We start from the raw sequence: 24489 nt of genomic DNA, 5'->3' as shown, positions 1-24489 counted from the left end.
GGATATACATATATATATATATATATATATATATATATATATATATTTTAACTTGGGAGTTCTGAAATTTGACTAATATTCCTGAGAATTTTCATTTGGGACTTTCTTTCAGGAAGTGATAAGAGTATAAGAGTACTCTTTCAGTTTCTATTTTACCCTCTGGTTCTAGAATATCAGATCAATTTTCCTTGATAATTTCTTAAAATAGAATTTGTAGACTCTTCTTTTGATCATGGCTTCAGAGTAGATGAATTATTCTTACATTATATCTTTTCACTGTTTCTTGATATTTCATGGAGTCATTAGCTTCCACTTGCCCAATTTAATTTTAGAAAATTATTTTCTTCAATTAGCTTTTGTACCTCCTCTTCCATTTGGCCAATTCTACCTTTCAAGAAGTTCATTTCCTCAATGATTTTTTTCTGCCTCTTTTATCAATTGATTTATTTTATTTTTTTAAGAAGTAATTCTCTTCAGTGGATTTTTTGCCTTTTTTTTTATCAATTAGTCTATTTTTAAGACATTATTTTCTTCAGTACTTTTTGTTCCTCCTTTACCAAGCTGTCTACTCTTTTCTCATGACTTTCCTTCATCATTATCATTTCTTTCCCACTTTTTTCTATCTCTCTTATTTGATTTTTAAAATATTTTTTAATTCCTCCAGTAATCATTTTGCAGCTTGAAACTTATTTTTCTTAGAGTCTTTGGATGCAGAAATACTGATTATTTGTTTTCTACATTTATGTTTTAGTCTTCCCTGTCACAAAAATAGCTTTTAATGTTGAAGGTTTTTTTAATTTGTTGTTGTTTATTCACTTTTCAGCCTTTCATTTTCTTTTAACTTAAAAAAAAAACTATCAGAGGTGAACTCTATTCTTTTTTTAATTGATTAATAAATTTAGAATATTTTTCCATGGTTATATGATTTATGTTCTTTCCCTCTCTTTCTCCTTCCGTGATCCCAGTATGCACTAGTGATCTTCCTAGCCCTGGGATCTGATATTGTGACCTAGATTGGTGTATGGAAAATGCAATACATTCCTTCACAGAGCACTAGCAAAGCGATTCATGTAATTAATCTCTTTCTCACCAGTTGTCTAACCCCTTCACTATCTGTGGTTGAGAGCTCCAGAAATAGAAACTGCTGATTCACCTGTCCCAAAGCCCTCATGGGCTTGCTGAATTGTGGCCTATGTTGGCATGCTGGTCTGTGTTCTATGCCCACCTTGGTTTGAGAAATAGACTTTTTACATTATATTGTTATGAATTTTTTTCACCCATCTTTGTGTGGGTTTTCCAGTTATAGAATTCATTTTAAGATATTATGTCAAAATTCTTTGGAAAGTAATTTGGTAGACATCAGGAAACTATGTGTACCTTCTCCACCATCTTGGCTCTACTCTGTTAGTTATTTTTAAAATAAATCTACTATGTCAAAATACTACACAGTACTTCTCTCTCATTATTTTTCAAAAATGTGATCTTTGAGAATAGAGACAATAATATAGTACACAGTGTTATAGTTGAAGCCAAGAAAAACCAAATTCAAACAAAGCCTCATAAACTTGCTAGTTGTGTGACCCTGGACAATTATTTCAACTGTTATCTGCCTCAATTCCTCATCTGTAAAATGGTTTCAAAGCACTTACTTCAAAGGGTGTTATGAGTTTAAAATGAAGTAACATATTTTAAAAATTCTTTATTAGTGCTCTAGAAGTATATAAATGGGATTTATTATTATTATTATCAACATCATCATTTAATGTTATTAATTGTAGTGAAACAAATGTAATGTCTGAATAAGTCAGTTAATCTTAGTACTTAAGAAAATTAGAGGAGCTGTGATTTCATTGTAGGAACTCAATTGTAGATATTTCTGCCAATTCAAATAGGCAATTCTTGGGCCACATTAGTGTCTTAAAAGCACTTGCCCAGTGTCACTCATCCAAAATGTGTAAGAAGTGAGATTTGAACCTAAGTCTTCCTGGCTGTATCCCTTTATCTACATTGCTGTATGAGTTCCATGTCTAGATTAGGGAAAGGAAAAGGAACAGCATTTATATAGAGCCAGCTACATGCCAGGAACTATATTAAACACTTCACAAATATATCATTTGATCTTCACAATAACTATGCTAATGATTACACATGGAAAATATTTAACAAATTACTTGCCATCTCAGGGAAGGGAGAGCAGAAAAAGGAAGAAATAGAGGAAAACCCTCAATTTTTTTAAAAGGTTAAAATTATCTTTACATATAATTGGGGCAAAATAAAATACTATTTTGAAAAAATATATTAATTAGGTGTTTTAATTATCACTGTTTTACAAGTAATGAGACTGAGACAAACAGAGGCTAAATAACTTGTCCTGGGTCACTCAGCTAGTCTGAGTATCTGAAGCAAAGTTTTTGAATAAGTTTTCATGGATTTATTCTAACATCATTGTAGAAAGAAAAGAGAAAAGGAAATACTTGGTTTGTGCAGTTTAGAATAGTTTGCATCTTATAAACTCAAAGAATAAATAGACAATACTTCTGCACAAACTTTTATGTCCTCCTACCTCCTTTAGCATGCACCTCTGATTTTTTTATTTATAAATTTTTTTTCAGTTACATGTTGAAACAATACATTTTAGAATTCAGATTTTCTCCTTCCCTATCCTCCCCCTGCCTTCTTGAGGCAGTAAATAATATGCAGTACGTTATACCTGTACTTCCATATTAGTCATTTTGTGATAGAAGACATTTATTATACATGCAATAAAAAATTTATGAAAGAAATAAAATGAAAGATGGAATGCTTCAATCTTCATTCAGACTCCAAGTAAAAGGTATGAAAAGAGGTTACCAAATTCTCTCTCCCCATTGAGGTAGGGTCTCCAAGGCAAGGACAGGTCTCTAAGAGTTGGCTTCAGTACTACACCCAAGAATCAGAATTATAGTGCTTTAAAGTTAGAGAAATTTTTGAGATCAATTAATCTTCACTTTATAGAATTGAGAAATAGAAAAAATAAATGTTTTGCTTTAGAATTGTTTACTATTTCTACTTATTACAAGCCAGCACTGGGTTCTAAGTCTTCAGGTGGCAGATTCCCTGAATTCAAGCCACTGAGTTGAACTTCCCAGTGCAATATTGGGGTGGGGAACTTTAGGGGGGGGAGAAGATAATGGAGGCAAGGACCACTTTCCAGTTGTACCACACACCTCTCAGCCTCAGTTTCCACAACTTTAAGATAGAAGTAACAATAGTACCCATCCCACAGTGATGTTGTGAAGATCAAATGATATAGCATATGCATAGTTCTTGGCAAACCTAAAGTGCTTTATAAATACTAGAAATTATCTTGTATGCATTTTTCTGAGTTTTAATGATAGCTAACAATATGGCTTTAGTAAGGTGCAAAATTATGGACTCAGTTGAAGAAGAGCTTGCCAGGAAACTATCCTCCAAAGGTTATTGTGAGTGATAGGTGATAAGTGCTTATCACAGCGCCTAGCACATAGCCAAGTACTTAGAAAATGTTTATTTCCTCCCCACTCCTATCAAACTATTCTCTGCACTCCCTTCTCTCCAGCTCTTCCTTAAGGGTGGCATGCCAGAGAAAGTTTTCTGTTTGATTCTTCTGGCTCCAAATATCAATGTATATAATTTGAAGATCCTAAGATGGATACCAGGTAATGCATTAGTCAGATCTATCACTCCAAACAACCATCTCTTAGAACAATGGAAATAGAAAAAAGCCTCTAAAATATTTCTGTTACAGTCTTTAGTTGTAGTTAAATTGTTATATTATCTGTGATACAGTATGGACAGTCTCATATTGACTTTTAACCTGATTATCTTAATTGCAATTTGAGGAAACTATAAAAAAAACAAATTGCAATTGTATTTATAGCCTTGTGACATATAGTTCCCCATTTCTGGTTCACTCTGCCTTAAGTAGTTTGAAAAAAAGTGTATAATGTGATACCATTTTTGTGACTAGGAATACAATCATCATTTTCCTGAAATTGTGTCACCAATCTTATGCCCAGCAAGCTTTGAAAGGCATTCCACAGTTGCCAGTTAAGTTGAAAAAATACACATTCTATCTCATTATCAAGTCCTGAAGCAATCGATGATCTTGCACCCCTAAAATGTTTGCAGATTGACTGCTATTCAAATATAGCCCTGAACGTGGTCCTTGGCAAAGAGCAGCTTCATAGGAAAGTCAGGAAGGAGAATGATAGTTATAGAATGATTCCCCAGAAAACAATTTTGACATTAGCTAAATGGATGCAAAGTCTTCATAGAATGTGCTGTTTGATCTACTGAGTTGAAAAGAGGGGAAAAATGTATAAAGCTTGAATACTAAAAAGAATTCTATTAGATGTGTCTTTGTATGGTTTAACTATTTACTATTCAGATATGCATCTATCCCAGTATGTGTGTTTGTGCATATACATGTTTTCTAAATCGAGTCACCAACAGAATTCAAAGGTCCATCAAAGACCCATTGAATCCTAATCATACATAGCACTTTCCTTGTCATGCTTGGTTCATACTTCCCATTAATTTCCCCCTTCTCTTTAGTTCCATTATATATTCCATTTTATATTTATTGTTAGTTCTTAAAAATTATTATAAGAGCATCTTTCTCTAACATGTCTAATAATATAAATGTACTCACATTTCCATGGATTTTAAAGGAAAAGGAACTAAAGAAAAGAATAGCTCATCTCTTGGCCTCTCCTCCTCTTCAGAGAAACTATATCTAATTTTTTGAGACTTAGAAGAACATGCTTTTCCAGAGAATTATATATTTCCTTTAGAAAACAAAGACTTTTGGAGTTTGCCTCAAATAATAAATTCTAATGAAATTAAACAAGTTGTTACAATTAATAATCAAAACCTGCTTTTTTTTCTTTTTTAAAAGATAAGAAATAAAGATTAAATGCACGAATCTGATTATAGCTACCTGAACAGTTTTCCTGCAAACATATAAGACTAACTCTAAACCCTACCTCTTCACTTCTTTGAGCAGAGTTGCTATTAATCTGCAAAGGGGTAATTAATAGAAAAATTAGTTTTCTGTGGTGCCTAATGACCAACTCTCATGAAAGGAGGCATTTCCTTAAGAAGAGCTAGGGGATCTGAGACACCAAAGGAAAAAGGAATGTTGTAAAGCAGTAAGAACTAAAAAAATTGTGACTGATCTAGCTTGAGTCCATTTATAACTTCAAAAGAGTAATTGAAATGAAGCTGAACTGAAGAGGTTAGAGCAATTTCAAGGTCAGAGGCCATGACAACTCCAGAGAAACAATTGAAAGAACATTCAACAACAACAAAAAATCAAGACAAGCTGGATAAAGCATCAAGGAGTAATAATCCCCTGAAAAAAAAGATGCCTAAGGGGTTCAAATCTGGCCTCAGATATTTCCTACCTGTACCACCCTGGGAAAATCACTTAATCCCTCTTGTCTAGCCCTTACTACTCTTCTACCTTGGAACAAATACTTAGTATCAATTCTAAGACAGAATATAAGAGTATAAAAAAGATGCCTAAGAAAGATGTGGACATAAAGTAGATATTTACTAGCATTAATATAACTCTCAGATAATTATTCCATTTCATGGGTTAACATAAATATGAAAGGGCAGGCTTTTCCAACATTGTTGTCTTCATCTGATCCCTTAAAAAAGCTTCAAGGTAGTTAATATAAGTATTATTATTCCTATTTTACAAAGGAAGAAACTGAGGCTTCATAACTTCAAGGTAGTAACAACATCATAGAGCTAGTAGATAGAAGAGAGAGAAGTTTGAACCTCAAATATTTTTCTATTTACCACAATATCTTTAATAAAATCTCATTTTTTGGTGTAAGTGATGAATTATATACATGTATTTTCTAGTTTATCTTTTCAAGCACCAATTTTTTAAAAACTACAAACATATATATATATATACATACATATATATATATAGTTCTAAAATGTATTTTATACCTCATTGCTTTCTTTATTAAATTACCCAGTATATAAAATATTTTTTCTTGACAACACATTAAAATTATTGAGTGAAATGTTCAAATGAAAGAGATTCCTAGACTTAGAGTAAATGCATTTTTGTTGTCATAGTTTTGTAGGATTTTTTTTCCTCCTGTCTCCTCCATCATTATCTCTCATTTCTTTCAACTACTGAGTAATATCCAGTATTTCCGTCTTTGACAATCCAAATGTGCAGTTTCCAATCTACTATATAGTGCAAAAATGGGCAGTCACATTAAAATTCAATGTTAAAAATAAGTGGTCTCTAGGGATAATTAGGTGGCTCAGTGGAGAGAGTCAAGCCTGGAGACAGGAGATCCTGGATTCAAGACTGGCCACAGATGCTTCCTAGCTGTGAGACCCTGGGCAAGTCATTTAACCCCAATTGTCTAGCCCTTATTGCTCTTCTATCTTGGAACTACAACTACAGAAGGTAAGGGTTTTTTTTAAAAAGGGTCTAAGTGAGACCCTCAGATTCCACTCTGAAATAAAGTGGGTTCCATAATAGCCTCTTTTACTATTCACAGGCCTTTCTTTATTGACTTCTGAGTTCTCAAGTGCGTTTCAGCAGAATAAGATTTCAAAGAGTTTGACATCTGGCAAAGTGAAAGCATAATTGTAATAGTAAATGGAAGCTTTATAATCGAATTCTGTTGAAGTACAATTGTATTTATTCATGTAACTTACAATGCCTGAAATAGAAAATTATATTCTTTATTTTGGATTCCCATTTAGCTGCCATTCTTTCAAGGAGCAAGCAAAAAACTGCTATTTCAATTCCCTTTCCCTTATATGATTGGTGACTTTAATTATTGATCTTTCTCTATGAAGGGAATTAACTTCCTTTTAAAAAAAATATAAAACAATGGCTATGGAAGAGATAGTTTATGATGAAATACTGAAACAGATATTTCATTTTACTGATCCCTTTTAAGCCTTACTATCTCCCTCTAACTTGAGAGGGCAATTGCCATTTGTATATATCTAAAAGTCTACATAAATTTAATTTCTTAGGGACTCTGAGCTATTGACCAGTCTACAAAAGCTATGGAATGGTGTGCTGCCTTCAGCTGAGGGCAGTAGGGATCACGGACTTTTGGCATCTGTTCTCCTTCTTCCCTAATGAGCAGTCATGGAGTTTTATTAATCACTGTTCTTGTGTGTCCCTATTTCTCATCTTCCAAATTCTTCATCTTCCAAATCCAAAGACATACATACAATTGGATCTTGTTTTCTGCTGTAACCTTCATGAATCTGGGGTTTCCACCAAGTTGGAGCATCAGAGTAGGACTTCAGTGGAAGAATTCACATATTAATAGATTCTTGCAATTTCTCTTTGAATCACTTCATTTACAACTATATAACAGAGAGCAAAGCCAATCATAGCTCTTTGAGAGTAGGCATTGTTTCATTTAATGTGTTTGAATCCCCATTTAATAATCATTAAAGTTGGACCTTGACTCTTTCTCTAGAATAAGGTCTCTTTCAGCTTAACCAGCTGAAAGAACAGCATCTGTGATTTGTCACTTTGATTTGGTCTTGGAATAAACATAACAAATGATGCCTACTACCTTGTTCAAAACTATTTAAATCACGTACTCAAAGAAATCATGAAGCCTTTTGTGATTGAATGACATATAAATTTCACCTTTCTTTCCTCCTCTTTTATGTATCAAACTAAATCTTTTCTTAGACTGAGAAAACATGGTAAGTTAAAACACTATGAGAGTTTTGAATGGAAGGAAATTTAGTTAGATTTTTCTTACAGAATATTGTCTTTATCTTATTGGTCATTTTTTTTTAAACTTTGTTAGTCCAAACAATTGCACATAAATATCAGTTGGATTGAAACCCCCCCAAAAAAGTGAGTTTCAATTTGTCCTAACCAAGGTTTCTTTGTTGTATTTTTAGTCACTTCAATTCCAAACATTTAGGAGACTTATTTACAAATAATTTTTATATTTCAAAAAATAAATATTTGTTCTGACTCATATTACCAATATTTGTCAATAGAGCTAGCCATTGTCTTTTTTCTATTTTTTTTTCAGCATAGCAGTAGACCTTAGATTAAAAACCATATAACTGGCTTGAAAATTTGTTTTAGACTCCTCAAAAAAAAAAGTTTAAGCAAAACATCTATGGGAGCCAAGTCCAAGGAGATTTGAACGAAAACATTTAGAGTGAAATTTGACAGATCCTAGTTAAAGGTTAGCTACACTGAAATCCTTGGATGCTCCCCCATGACCCCAGAATGTAGTTGAAGCTTGAGTATTATAAATAAACCCAGACATCCTCCTGGTGACAAAAGGGTTTTGATTTATAACAAGCTTTTCAATATTATAAATGCACTATGGTTCATCTCTTGGTCCAGAGAACCATTACTGAACCCATTAGATTACATTAAGAATATAATCTTGGAGTCAGCTAGGTGGCTCAGTGGACTGAGAGCCAGGCTTAGAGATAGGAGGTCCTGGGTTCAAGTCTGGCCTCAGACACTTCCTAGCTGTGTGACCCTGAGCAAGTCACTTATTCACCATTATCTACCCCTTACCATTCTTCTCCTTGGACCCAATATACAGTATTGATTCTAAGACGGAAGCTAAGGGTTAAAAAAAAAAGAAAAGAAAAAAGAATATTATCTACTAGTACTGAGAATGGGATGCTATTATGTTTTAAAATTTAGTCTTTACTTTTTTAGTTTCTTTTGTGGCTTTTCTGTAATACAGAGAAAACATAATTTAAAATTCATATGAGTGGATTAAAAAGACTTAGGCATATACATGCAGATACACACAGAGAATATTTTATCATTCTATCTCCTAAACACTGTACAGTAATGAAAGGTTCTAGGTTGCCCCAGACCCTTAATTAAATGTAAATATAAAAATACTTTTTTAGTATTAATGATATTAAGGTTTTCCAACCTCAGGAACCTTTTCTGAGTCCTTCACTTTAACATATAATACTACTCATATACCTTGTTATTGGATATTGCTAGAATTAATGACAAAAACATAAAATTTATTTTTTTTCTTAGGGAAGAAGGGAGCAGCGATTAGTGCAGACTTGTAATTAGAGATATGAACACTAACTATCTCTACCAGGGAAGTTCAGTGAATTGTTTTCCTAAAGAGTCACTTGGTGCCATAAGAGGTTTAGTAATGATCAAAGTTACACAAGCCAGTATGAGTCAAAGGTAATTCTGAAACTCATGTTTTTCTTATGCTAAGGCCTGCCCAATGTCTACTATTTCAAGCCTAAAACTAATAATGATAACAATAATAACAATGTTTTTGTTTAGTTGTTTCAGTCATGTCTCACCCTTTATAACCCCATTTAGGGTGTTCTTTACAATGATAATGAATGGTTAGCCATTTCCTTCTCCAAGTTATTTTGCAGATCTGGTAACTGGGGCAAAAACAGTAGAGGAACTTATCCAGGGTCACATATCTAGTTAATATTTGAGACCTAATTTGAATTCAGATCTTCTTAACTCCAGACCTGGTACTCTATCTACTGTGCCACTTAGCTGTCCTTTAACAACAACAACAACAACAATAATAATACTTTACATTCTCCATAGTTTCATATACTTCAACAAAGAAGCTTTTTATACCTTGTATCATTTGATTCATAAAAATGTGAAAGAATAGATAATGAAATTTCCTTCTATTTTATAAATTGAAGACTGCCTCTATTATTGAAATAATATAATCTTTGTACTTTAAATGAACTAATTTTTTGATAATTGCTTTTTTTTTTAACCTTTATCTTAGAATCCATATTTTATTGGTTCCAATATTGGTTCCAAGGCAGAAGAGTGTTAAGGGCTAGGCAATAGGGGTTAAGTGATTTGCCCAGGGTCACCCAGTTAGAAAGTGTTCAAGGTCAGATTTGAACCCAGGACTCAATCCCCTGAGCCACCCAGATGCCCCAATAGTTTTTCTTTTAATTATAAGTTGTTTTTGTGGGTTTTTTTTGTTAGACACTGGTGGTATTTTGAGCAATCTACAATAAGATTGTCTTGAAGGAATTCATAAAATTATATAGAGTCCACCAGATATGTGGCTAAAATTGTAAATCACTGTGATTCATTTGTATAGGAAAATAGGAAACTCTCCAGGTCATAACTAACCCTGGTATCCTCTAGTACCTCAAAGCTGCTACTAGTTACTGAGCTTAGCAGTATTTCAGCATCAAATGAAAAACTAATGATGCTGTCATTGAAAGATCTGGTCCAGTCAGCCAGCCTGGGTGGTAGGAAAGGAAGCTTCTCTGAAGTCGGCTGAGTATAATTGTTGATCTGGCACACATTACCAGTGACAGGAGAAAAAGTGATTGTGATGGATTAGGAAGGTAGCATTCCATTTTTATTCTTGCATAGAAATGAAATGAGATGTTGAAAAAAGCTTCCTGATGCCTCTTTCAAAATGAGTTTTGGCCCCTTTGCCCTCCAAGCATTTCCCAAAGTAGGTCAAATCCTATAAGCAAGGACACCACCATTTAACTCCCATCACTCAAAACAAATGTTGCCTCTCTGCAGACAAAAGACTACCAGCCAGTATAATTCTCCTCAAAGTAGTGCTGGCTCTTGACCTGTTGGCCTATACATAAAGGCAGCAGAGTGAAAAAGAATGGCCCAGAAATAGGTAAATGGATGCCAGGAAGTGAACCTTTCAAAGGTTATCTATGTGGATACAAGTGTAACTGCCAACCAGGTAGCTCCTCTATTATTCACATAGACACGGAAGGAGAGAGCGACGTGGAGCACAGTGACAGAGGGCTTTTAGGAGTGGGAGGAAAGGAGTCTATCTATTTTCAGCATTTAGCTTGAAGGGCTGGAATTTTAATTAATGGCACTGTCTACAGGAAAGAAAATTCAGAGCTATAGTGATACTAAAGGAGAAATGATATTTTTATCTCAAAGGGTAAGTGAGGGTTAACATCTGCAGATTTCTGTACAAGAAAAATGCTGCATAAGTATGGAATATTTATGTTACTCGTTCTAATTTTATGAGCCAAATGAAGATCTTGAATTGAGGATGGGATGGATGGACAAGAAAGACAGAGAGATATTCCGCTTTTTAACAAATCTTGCCAGCCACTGGGGTGGAGTTGGGAGATTGACACTATTTGGAATATTGCATTTAATTTCACTCACCACACTTTAGGAAGGGCAAATGGTGGTAAGTATCTAGAAAAAGTTTTTGAGAATGATAGCACACCTTGACATTAAATCATCTGAAATATAGGTTGAAAAAAATAGGGATGCATTTAAAGGTACAAGGAAGAGGTATAATCCAAGCACATGAAGACTATCCCTCATGGAATTGGTGGATGAGAATAATTTCTTCCAAAGTCATGAGGACAGTGGAAGCAGGCTCTTTGGTGTGCTTAGAACTTATTCACACCTTGAAAACATCAAGGTCAACCATTACTTCATGGGACATTGCCAGTTGAAGTACAGTGGACTTCAATCACTCTCTGAAAATGAAAAGAGAGACTTTGTGTCCTCTACCTCACTTAAATTCAACTCACATGCAAGTCAAGATACCACCTCGTGATGTAAGTGGTCCTCTTCAAAAAGGAAGGATGAAAAATGATGAAGACATCCCATAATGCCATCTCTGTCAGGAGGGTAAAGTAAATAGGCATACTTTAGAAAAAAGAGGTAAGCAGGTACTGAGTTTGTACCTGGTGATGAACTCAAGCCATTATATAGTGATACAGTACATTTTGCAATCTATACTCTTTTTTTTAGTGTAAATTTTATTGTTTTATTCAAAATTATGCTATAAGTTAATAGGGCAGCTGTGGCACAGTGGATAGAGTACCAGTCCTACAGTCAGGAAGATTCATCTTCCTCAGTTTAAATCTGATCTTAGACACGAGCTATGTAACCCCGAGCAAGTCCCTTAACCATGTTTGCCTCAGTTCCTCATCTGTAAAATGAGTGGGAGAAGGAAATGACAAACTACTTTAGTATTGTGAAAAAAATTTCAAAATGAGAGTTGGACACAACTGAAATGACACACCAGTAACAACAATTTGAAGAAATATCATTTGGAAGAGGGTTCAAATTTGGCTGAAGAAAGGAAAACTTGTAGAAATTGATGGATGTTTGTTATGGTCAGATTTTGGCTTGATGTGAACAACAAACTTCTAAGTTGAGCTTTGCAAAAATTGAATGGTACCCTCCAGAAGGTAGTGTATTCTTCCTCTTTCTAGGTCTTCAAGCAAGGCTAGATGACTACTTATCACAGATGTTGTAGAGTGTTTTCTTATTCAGGTGGGAGATGGACAAGATAGCTTCTGTGATACTCTGATTCTCTGGTACTCTGTGATACTCTGGTTAACAAATCTGAATATGCTCATTGGTTCTTTTTATTAGTCAACAATGTTCAAGAGGGTGACTATAGCATGACATCCACTGATCTTGGAGTCAGATTCATACTATACTTACACTCTCTTACCCTCATTTGCCAACTATATAATCATGAACAAACCATCTAAATTATTTGATAAATCCATCATCTGTAAAACTGCAATAACAGTGTTTCTATAAGGGGATTATTTTGAGGAGGAAAAAAACTACAAGGAACTACATGAATTTAAGTATAATTTTATCTCTTTTAAAATATGAATAATATCTAATTTTAATATAAATGTTATATATACTTTTAGATAAAATCTGGTAGCTATAGCAATAAGTTAATTTTAACTGACATTTATGTGATACTTTAAGGATTGTAAGTCTCTTTAAATATATTATCTCATTCAATCCCTACACCAACCCTAGGAATTGGATGGTGCAAGTTATAGTAACTATCCAATGCTGACAAAAGTGAAACTCTAAAAGAACTGATTTTCATCATGCTCCTTAATAATAATATTATGTGATAGTCCTAGAACCAATTCCAACATGATTCAGTTGCCCCATATAGACATACAGAGCATCAGAAGCTATTTCTATTTGTTACTATCTTTAACATTTTTTTCTCTATTCTGGTTTCCATGTTTTCCCTGTAGACTGTCAAACCAGATTAAAAAAAAAACACCTTGAACTTCAGTAATTTCAAAGAGAAAGCTTTCATGATTGAAATTTTATTTTTGCACAAAAACTAGAAGAGACACAAAGGTTAATAAAGGCTTAAACTCTATCACAATGCACTGCCTTCATTTTAAGGAAACTGAGCTGCAAAGAAGTGACATGATTTGTACAAGGTCAAGCATCGAAGGTTGTTAGGAGGGTAAGAGGACTTTAAGATTTTCCAGTCTGGGGGAAGCTCAGTAGCTCAGTGGATTGAGAGCTAGGCCTAGAGATGGGAGGTTCTAGGTTCAAGTCTGGCCTCAGACAGTTCCCAGTTGTGTGTCCCTGGACAAGTCACTTAACACCCATTGTCTAGCCCTCACCATTCTTCTGCCTTGGAGCCAATACACAGTATTGATTCCATGATGGAAGATAAGGGTTTTTAAAAAATTAATTAATTTTAAAAAATTGTCCAGTCTAATCCCCTCATTTTTTTGATGAGGGAGCTCACACCCAAACTGAATAAATGCCTCAGGTCACAAGCTACTTGGAGACTCATAAGATAAGCTTAAAGAAAGCTGAGATTTTGTCTTTAAGGTGTTTTCTGTTTGTTTTTATTTTTTTCTGCACTACTCTACTTCTATTGTTGTTGAGTCATTTTAGTAATATCCTACTCTTTGTGACCCCATTTTCCTTTTTCTTGGCAGAGATACTGAAATAGTTTACCATTTCCTTCTTCAGTTTATTTTATGGATCAGAAAACTTAGGCATATGGTGTTAAGTGACTTTTCCAGAGTCACAAAGTTAGTAAGTGTCTCAGGCTGGATTTGAACTCATGGAGATGAATCTTCCTGACTCTACACCTGCATTCTATCTACTATACCATCTACTTGCCTGTATAATACATAATGAAGTAAATACTGTACAATTTTGAGGTTAAGGAAGGTAGCACAATATAGTGGAACAGGTGAGAACTTTAAATCAAGGAATTTGTATTCTCGCTTATATTCTTAAGGACACTTACTACTTGTGTGACAATTGCTCAAGTACTACTCTGAGACTCAGATTCTTCCTCTATTAAATGAGAATAATAATAACATACCACCAACCCACAATGTTGTTGTGGAAGTGATACCTTATAAATTTTAAAGTGTTGTATAAATAGTTGTTATTATTATTTTTAAACCCTTACATCTTAGAATCAATAATGTGTATTGGTTCTAAGACAGAAGAATGGTTAAGACTAGGCAATGGGGGTTAAGTGACTTGCCCAGGGTCACACAGTTAGGAAGTGTCCGAGGTCAGACTTGAACCTACGACCTCCCATCTCTGGGCCTGGCTCTCAATCCACTGAGCTACCCAGCTGCTCCCCAGTTTTATTATTTTAAGAAAGTAGGCATAAAGGAGAGGAGAAACCCGGAAGATTCAAAGGCTTTGTACAATGAACTCTCTTCCTCCCCCTCATTCACCCTCTGCTTCTTGTCCAACTTTCTGCAAATAACTAAAGGATTAGGTAGAAGAAAATGAGAGCATGATTCTTGCTGCAGGTACAGAGTCTATTTTCTTATTCATATTCTTGTTACTCTTATTCATAAATGATTATGTACATTTAAGGAATAATAAAACTATACGTGTGCTATTAGCATGGTATAAGAACCTCTCCGATGAGGAAATTTCTACCAAAGCTGGTTAGGACTCCAATCAATTTATAGTCTTGAAAAATTGTCTTGAGCTGTTGTTCATTTGTTTGTTTCAGTTGTGCACAACTCTTCAACCAACATTTAAACATTTAAAGGTTTATTTGAGAAAGAAATTTGAGTAGTTTACTATTTCCTTTCCCAACTCATTTTACAAATGAGGAAACTGAAGCAGACAGGGTTAAGTGACTTGTTCAGGGTAACACAGGTGGCATCTGAGGCCAAATTTGAAATTATAAAGATGTGTCTTCCTGATTCCAAACCCAGTGCCCTATCCATAGTGCCACCTAGTTGCCTAAACCACTGAGATTTCAAATGTTTTAGCCAGGGTCATACCGAAAATCTTTATAGAACAGTATACTTGAATCCAAATCTTCCTGGCTTTGAGGCCAATTCTCTATCTACTTTACCACACTGATACTGGTGTAATTATTATTCACACTATGGTGCATAGAAGTAAAACTCTGTATAATAATCTACTTGATAAAAATAGTAGTTTTGCCAGTGTTCTAAAGACTCTACTTCCCCTGAACTTAAAGATCTTTTCAATTGAGAAGGAAACAAATAGTTTAGAATGTAGAAAAATGGAGTGACTATAATACCTTTCTTCCTGATGAAGGATAATAAAAAATAAAGTACCATGTATCTAGTCACAATAATTGTACTTTAATGAAAATTATCAAATTCAATCTTTTTTCCAGTCCACCTCTGACACTTAAAATTCTTCTGTATAACTCCAGCAAGTATTTTAAGTACTTGGTTCCCCCAGACAACAACCTTAAGACTATTCAGTTACAAAGAATTTGCAGATCTACTTTGTGGAGAGTATTTGCTTATTAAAATTCTCTCCACCAATTAAATCACAGATCTTGAAACAAAACAAAATAAAAAGGATAAAAAGTTCCAAGAATGTTTTCTTGATTTCTGCAATACAATTTCAACTTTCCCAAAGATTTTTCTTGATATGAAAAATGTTGTTTGCTGCAATGGCTAACACATAGTGGGTGCTTAATAAATATTTCTTGTTATTGATTTCCACTTATTTTTGAAGTCTTGTTTCTCAGTGACAAAAAAGTACGATATTTATTATCATTCACGTTGATCTTAAATCCTAGAAAAAAATACTAGGATTACAAAACCATGAAGGACCGTGGAGTTCAACAAGTCCTGTCCTTTTTATTTTACAGATAAGTTAGGAAAATGAAGCTCCAAGAGATAAGCTGAACTGACAGGAATCAAATAGGTAGCAAGGAACAGAGGAAGGATTTAATTTACAAATCTCAGATTCCTTTAGTGGTTTTTTTAGGGGCAATATTCCCATTCTGATGTTTAAGAATCTCCCTTCCCAACTCTCTATTACAGTTTTATGCAATTCCTTATAATGTCTTATGGCTTCTTTATTCCTTTTCATAATTAATAGCAGCTGGAGGAAACCATAAAGACTGAGTCCTCCCAGATCACAGTAAAAATGAGAGAGAATAGCAATAAAGGAAAAAATTTTAAATATCATCTCTGGCATATACATGTGAATATTATTAATTTGTATTATTTAGAAACATCTCAATTTAGGATTTTTACTTTATATTATTACTTGGTTAGTTCAAATTACATATTGAAAAGAAGTTTTATGTTGTGACACCATATTTGACTACAATTACTATATAAATGTTAATTGAACTGCTTTAATATAAAAAATAAGAATTATTATGATCCATTCCGCATGCTATTTTAAAAAAATCTTTTGTATTATTCCTTATGATTAAGCATCAATTTTAAAGAAATTACAATTAGTTAAGAATCAACATTCTTCCTCTTGAAAATATTGTTTGAATAACTACTTTAAAATATAGATTAATTAAAAATATAAATATATTTCCCTCAGAGCTCTATAGAGAAACCTTAGATTTCTCAAGCAATAATTAAAATTTAAAGGTTAAAATATGATTTACATATATATATATATTACATAATTATGCCTCTCTTGGAAGTTGTCTGCATTTTTTCACATTGTAACTGCTTTTAAGTGCGTCTTGGTAGGAAACCAGTAGAAAAAGTCAATTCAAGAATTTAAATTCTCATCAGTGGTCAGAAAATATGACTATGGAACTAATGGTTGATGAAATATTGCCACTAAATTGGACAGTTTTCTTATATTTTCAGATGGCTACCCTAAGGAAGAAATGGTTTATAGATGGAGGAAAAATTCAGTAGAGGCTGCTGATCAAAAATCATGGCGACTTTATCAATTTGACTTCATGGGTCTCAGAAACACAACTGAAATTGTGAAAACTTCTGCAGGTAGGTCCTGGATGTGGCAACTCAAAACCAAGGTCTGCTTCTTTCCATGGTTAACTACTCAGTAACAGAACCTTGTCTTGACACTCTTGGGGTATTTCATTAACCAAGCAAATAGAAGTATGACAATCGACAAGTATTATGCAAAAACAAACAAAAAAGTTTTAAAATTAAATACATTAACCATTTGTCTACAGTGTACCAAACATCTTTCCCATGCAAGTATTTATGTATGCATTGCCCCAGGGACCAATTTTTGCACTGAATTTATTGATTGGTTTTTATTTAGTATTGTGTGGGCTGAGTCTTAATCTGTGATTACTTTTGAACAGTCTTGTGAAACATTCTTATTTATGGAAATTGTCATCACTATTGATGTTAACTACAAATATTTATATATAGTAAAAGGAAGGACAAACTATCATACTTTTTAAATACCAAATGAAACATGAGTTTCAGACCATTGGGGAGGGAAGGAGACAAGCAATTTAAGTTCCTTTCCAAATTTTAGGAACATATTTTTTTCCCCTTTATTCTCAAGTACATGCTTCTCCTTATACTTTTCCCCAATAGTTTATAAAATATACCTAGCCTCTAATTAGATTGCATCATGCTGTTATTAAGTGACAAATAAGGCATATAATGAGATAAAAAGGAAGTCACAGGGATCCATATTATTTGCCACATTGTCTTGTGGTCACTCTCATCTAATTGTAATCAAGTGGTTCCAAGTTTTGTTACATGTGAACGTACTTCTGTAATATTAAAGAGTATGGTAAAAATGATATTGTGTAACTGAGGAAAATCATGATGACAATAATATATTCTGGATTTAGTTACATTTATTTATCACACTAGCATCTACATATATATTATTTATCACACCAGCAACTACGCATTTTTCACATATATGAAAAACAATGATTATTGTGAAGTATATGAAGCCGTCCAGCAGCTTCACGAAGATTCCTAGTGGGTTGGACACTTAGAAAGGGGAACCAAGGACTGAGTGAAAATGGGTTACGGATTAAGGATTAATGGAAAGAGAACATAAGGCGAGAATAAAGATACACAGACACAGAAAGTTTTGGCATAAGGTAGACAGACAGCAAGTAAGCTCTGATGGTCAAGAGCTTCATGGTTAGGAGCTCTGATGGTTAAGCGCTCTCTTGCCAACTGATGTCTTGTCACTTTTATTGGGGTTACAACAGTATGGTGGGAAGGGGAGAGGCTGGTGGCCTGATACATTAACATTATGAGGTAATCATCATAAAATGCAAACTGTCAAAACCTAAAACAATAAGTAGAGCTAAGATCAGGATCCAGATCGGATATGGCCTAAGGTATCTACTGATGTTTGATACCTATGTTAATTGATCATTGAAGGAAAAGTAAGGAGACTGAGATAACTGACTCTCTTCTGGGGTGTAGCCTTAGGGAAGGGCTAGGGATTTGGCAAGGTCAACATTCAATTTGACTCAAGATTGCAGGGATCAATCATTAGCAGTATAAGAGTTAAGTTTTTGAATACTTCTTAAAATAATATCACAATTAATGTATACCTGGATTGCTACAGTATATATTCATTCAGTTTACAAAAATGATTGCTAATTTATTATACAGAGTCATTTCATATATTTTGTTGGAGTGATATAAGGACAAGAGCTCAAAAGTTGGCCTATGAGTAGCTGGGAACAAAGCTCTCTGAATGACAATAGAAGGTATCAGATCTAATAGCCAATCATCATGGCAGTAGTAAGTGACATGACATGTGCTTTAATGTTAATGAGTTATAAATTTTAAAGAATGGAAGTGGAGGACTTTATTGAAATGAACATTTCAATTTTGATAAATATATAGAGATTCTGTGGATGCAAGAAAGAAAAAAAAACAACTTCCTCCTTTGTAGAGTTCTGCTGACAATTATTCTCCAGATCTTTTTATCATCTCAGATAATCTGATAAGGACAGTTTAGTTGATAAGGAAATAAGGGGACAGAAGAGTTGTCTTTAGCTCATGCTTCCAGCTCTGCTCTCTTGCAGCATGGAGTTTATTATAGATACTTCAAGACTCATTTCACACAAAAGAACACCCTTGAAACTTCGCATTTGCGCAGAAACACAAATTGTGTCACATCAAAGCACAAAAGGTCTCATTGGCTTCAGAACAGACCAAGACCAAGGCTGAATTTTGGCTGGGTTCTTATCAGAAAGCCAAGTCAGGGAATATTTTTCTCAAGGTTGAGTTGCCCCTGCTAAGGTTTTGGCCTTGGCTATACCAGGCAGCTACATTCCTGGCCAAAGGAGAAGAGTGTTAACCATTTAACTTCTGGTTAGCTAGGAACTTAAAGCTTTACAATAAGGCCACAATACTTTTCAACAAGAAATCACAGGGATCACAAAAGGGGTCAAAAGAGAAGTCTCAGATTTTTATCTATTCTCTTATTGGCTTCCCACAAATTATGAGCCTGCATTTATTATGAATATTCCAGGCGATGAAAGACAAGTTTTCCTCTAAAATACTGTTATTGCATTAGCAGACTTTGAGGGCATATTGTCTTCTTGAGGAGAATATTATCAAAACAAGGAATCTGGCTTCTATTAAACTATGTACTAAAACTCTGAGTGTTCTTGCTAGTGTTTCTTAGTCAAAGTAATATCAAGAAATGGTTCAGTGGTTCTGTTGTACTTCAGTCTTGTCTGATTCTTCATGACACCACCGGGGTTTTCTTGGCAGAGATACTGGAATAGTTTGCCATTTCTTTCTCTAGCTCATTTTATAGATGAGTAAACTGAGGCAAACAGGGTTAGGTGGCTTGCCCTGGGCCACATAGCTGGTAAGATTCTGAGACCAGATTTTGACTCAGGAAGATGAGTCTTTCTGACTTCAGGTCCAATCCTTAATCTACTCACTGTGCCCTCTAGCTTCCCAAGCTAGCAAATGGTGTTTAGTCAAGGATACCCCCAAATTTCATGAGAAGGGAAGAGGAATAAAAAGATGAAAATTAATGTAAACTACTGATGTAAGTCTTTGCAGGTAAGAGAGATGAGAGTCAACAAGTCAGGTGTTTGTTTCTTTGCTTGTCATTTTTGGAGCACCACACTAAATGTAGCCGGGATACAAAAAAACCCAAGTGACTCTCCGCAAAACATGTGCATATATGAAACAATTAGAGAGCAAGAAGCATTGTGGTGGCCCAGAGTGCTACATCACAAGTCAGGAGGATCTCAGTTTGAAATCTGTCTCAGAAAAATATTAGTTGGGGACATGGGAAAATAACTTGAACTCTATGTGCCTCAGTTTCCATATCTGCAAAATATCTAATTCCTTGGTTATATGCCATCATCAAATATGGACACTGGTGTTATATGTGCTTAAGTAGTGTGGGGCTGAACAAATCAGATAGAGTAACACAAAAAATGTGAGCCTCCAAATGATTTTCTGAAAAATGCCCTTGTAAAGACCAGAGTAAGGATTTTATAGATATGATAAATATTAATTCACAAAAGTAATATTCACCCTTTTTGTTCCCTTTAAATGATTTCTGCTCCATTTCACATTAGTCCCTTACTAACTCCCTCACTTCAGACTTCCTCTTCTCAAGTTGACTGATGAAATATCTTCTGTCTTCCATTTATGTGTGTGTTCCTTGATAATTCCATTCCTCAGTGACTATTCCTGCCTTTGGTCTCATAACATTTATTCTTTGTCCTTTCTGATATATCATAATTTGGTTCCTTGTGAAACCCTTTATTTTGCTGAGATCTCTTGTCCTGGGTATATTGTCCTCTGCATTCTAGCCAGACTGCAAGTGTCATGAAACAGAAAACTATTCACCTTGAAATTTTTTTACATTCTCCACAGGCACCTAACCCAGAGTTGCACATAAAGCTAGCAACAGCATTTTCTCCGCTACCTACCCAATCATTGAGCCCCAAACCATCAAGTATTAACCTAGCACAGAAATAATTTACTAGCCTCCTTTAGGATTTCTCCCAACCTTCATATGGTGATGGGTCAAATTCATACAAGGAAATACACACACACACACACACACACACACACACACACACACACATATATACACATACCCCACTTCTCCTTCCCTAGACTCATTGATCTCGTTGATAAAATGCAGAGGTTTTCCTATAGTTTTATTTTTTGTTGGTCTGCTTTTCTCAAATGTTGCAATATTCTGTTCCTCACTCATGGCAACAACATTATAGAACTATGTTTCTTCTTGGTGTGTTCTATTTCTTACATTGTTAAAAAAAAAAGTAAATTTTGTTTTTGGTTTCTCCATTCTCTATCACTAAATGCTCCTCTATAGCTAAGGACCATAAGTAAATAAGAAGCAACAATGTAGAGCAGAGTGAGAAAAACCTTAAAAATTATCTAATCAAACTCCCAGTTTTCAGATTTGGAATTATTTTAGAGTCTCAGAGAGTTCAAATGACTTTTGCAGGGTCACGCATCCAGCAAATGTTGGTGACAGAATTTGAACCTAGATCTTCCTAACTCCAAATCCAGCACTCAATCAATTCTGCCTAAGAGTAGTGCAGCTGGAGTCTTGCCAACAGGCTTCTGGCTTACTTCTATATTCTAACTTGTACCCTTCTTGTGGGGTTGGGAATGTGAGATTTAGATTAGATGTTAAACATTCAGATTGCTCATTGATCCTGCTGAGTGATTGGCATGACAGTGACTTCAAATTACATTTGTTGTTTCCCTTTTGTTTATGTAAATCATAAATTCTTAATGTTTCTTAAAAATTTCATGGCCCCATTTGACAGTCTAGGGAAGCCTATGGATCCCTTCTCAGTATAATGTTTTTAAGTGCATAAATTAAAATACAGGGCCTTAGCAAGGAAACCAATTGTTTGTTGTTCTTTAGTCTTCTATTTGTGATCCTATTTCGAGTTTTCTTGGCAAAAATACAGTTCATTTTAAAGATGAGGTACTGGGGCACTATTTTCTGATGGTTTACCCAGGATCACATAGCTTGTAAAAATCTGAGACTAGATTTGAACTCAACTCCTCTTGACTCCTCTACTGTAACTGTCCAATATTGAAATGCAATTATCAAAATATTTAAAAATATAAAAAATCAAATTTGTGAGACAGAGTCTAGTAACTAACAACAATTTCAAAGTAATAAGTATATTTCCAAATATGCATAAGAACTATACAATTTTATGAGACTTTCTAAGTTCCATTAGTGATAAAGTCACTGGTACTGCTAATACCATTATGGTTTATTGTTTAAATTCATAATTGAATGAAATGATGAATTCTGGTGAGAGGTTGGTGAAAATAAAGATGTATTTTTTGATCACTTAATCTCATGGATCCCCTCTTGAGAGGAAGGGTATGGAAGTATGGAGACTCACAGGTTAAAAAACATTTTTCTAAATCATTTATGATTCTTAGTATTAAGCTGAAAAAGACTTCCATTACAAATGTAATTAACTTGTAAATAAGTTTTCCCTGCTTCTCTCTGTCTTTATGTCTCCTTGTTTAGAGCATTTTTCATGTTAAATTCCTTATTCTCACACATAGTATACTATTATAGATTCTGGAGAACTATTAATAAAATTGAAACATATTCAATATTTAGCCATTAAAAACAAAAAGATTTCCAAAAATCAATGCAAAATTATATGTAGATGTTGTTCCAAATTTCATTTGTTGTCACCCATTTAAAAATAAAACCAAGCAACACTTCAAAGAAAAAATCTTTTTTAATATGGTAAGAAAAAAGCTATCTAACAATAGGCACATGAAATTTCAAGGAACTCTCAATCCTTTCCTAAGAAGATATTAATATCACCTGACATCCATAGGCACTTTAAAGTTTACTAAGTGCTTCATATGCATTATTCATGAGCCTCACCAAAATTTTTTTTAAATTTAAAGTCTATGAAATTGATACAAATAATTTCATTACCTTGATTCTACAGAAGAAGAAACTGAGGCTTACAGATACAAAGTGCCTGTTATACAATATTCATATAGTCAGCAAATATCAGATTTGGAATATGTAACAGCTTGAACCCCTCTCAGAAACATGGATGCTACAGATATGAACCTAGATCTTCACCTTTGTGTAAATAGAAATTTGATACACATGAACTACATTATCCAGAATCTCTTTAAGTTACATCCTCAAGTTTGGGGAAATAAATTTGCTGAAAACCCTGCCCTCAGGGGGCTCTCTGCTCTGAGGGCTCTGGGCACTCTCCCAGGTGTGTGATCTGGGAAGCTTCTTTACTGAGGCTATTTTTTTTGCCTCAAGTTATTATTATTAAAACTTATCAAAAATAATACTTGGAGTATTTCAAATATTAATTTTTTAAATCTTACACCCTCTAAATCTAATACACTTTCAATTATGCTGCAATGGCTCTCCATGAAAAGATCCATAAATCTAGTTGTCAGGATCTCTGTGCTACAGACTTTCCTTTGTTTATTTTCTCAGATATACAGATAGACAAATACATATATGTAGGCATAAGTATATATGTGCATTTGTGTATAGAGATATGTACATATAGGTTTGCAGAAATGTGTATACATGTTTATGTGCATGTATATATAAATACATATATATTACCATTTATATATGTAACATAATAATGACATTATGCATGATTTGTTATAAATATATGATACATACCTTTATCCAAGAGAAACAAATTCTCATATTAGCTGTCCAAAAATCTTTATTTCATTCTTCCCCTCCCACTTTCTCCCTTCCTCCAAGGAGGCAGGTAATATGATATCAATTGTACATATATTATATAATACAGATTTCCCTGTTTCTCATGTTGTGAAAGAAGATACATATTGTTTACATCAGAGAAAATTTCATGGAGAAAGTAGAGTGAATAGTGGTCTGTTTCCATCTGCACTTGGATTCCTGCTTTCCCTTTGGTGATGGTGGTGGATAGCCTCTTTCATTATGAATCATGATACATATCTTGTTTTCTATACTTGATAGAATGTTGCTATCCCATTAGATGAGATTGTAGGCTCCTTGAGATCAGGCTCACTTTTCCTATGTATCCCCAGGACCGTGTTGGCCAAGCTGTGGCACAGGTGCTGGGGTGGCAAGGGGAGGGCTTGCCCCGTCCCCATCTCCACAGTGCCAGAGGACATTATTTGCATGTCCTGTCCCGCCTCTGACCAGACGCCCAATGCAAGCACTTCTTCTCTCCGCTGTCTGGGGTGATGCTGAAGAGGAGAGGGGGGAAGGGGTGGAAGGGGCTCTCAGGCAGCTTGAAGGTACACTTTGTGCAGGCGGTCTTGAAAACGATGGCCAACACTGTCCTAGGACTTTGAATAATTCCTGCACATAGTAGATGCTTATTAAAGGCTTTGATGACCAAATGGCCAATGGAGGATCCATATGGATAAGAGTGTAAAGCTACTAGGCTT

General features: G+C 34.4%; 1 protein-coding gene across 1 annotated transcript in view; it reads left to right on the top strand.

Moving 5' to 3' along the window:
• The window catches only part of GABRG3 (gamma-aminobutyric acid type A receptor subunit gamma3), a 772628-nt gene that overhangs the window by 647441 nt on the left and 100698 nt on the right, over positions 1 to 24489 (top strand). Inside the window, exon 6 of the mRNA XM_044667009.1 lies at positions 16918 to 17055. Coding sequence (XP_044522944.1) covers positions 16918 to 17055 — 138 coding nt within the window. The remainder of the gene's footprint in view (positions 1 to 16917; positions 17056 to 24489) is intronic.

The sequence above is a fragment of the Gracilinanus agilis genome, chromosome 3 (genome assembly GCF_016433145.1).
Source record: "Gracilinanus agilis isolate LMUSP501 chromosome 3, AgileGrace, whole genome shotgun sequence".
Classification (NCBI taxonomy): Eukaryota; Metazoa; Chordata; class Mammalia; order Didelphimorphia; family Didelphidae; genus Gracilinanus; species Gracilinanus agilis.
The sequence above is the reverse complement of the archived record's forward strand: the minus strand, read 5'-3'. Positions and strand labels throughout refer to the sequence as shown.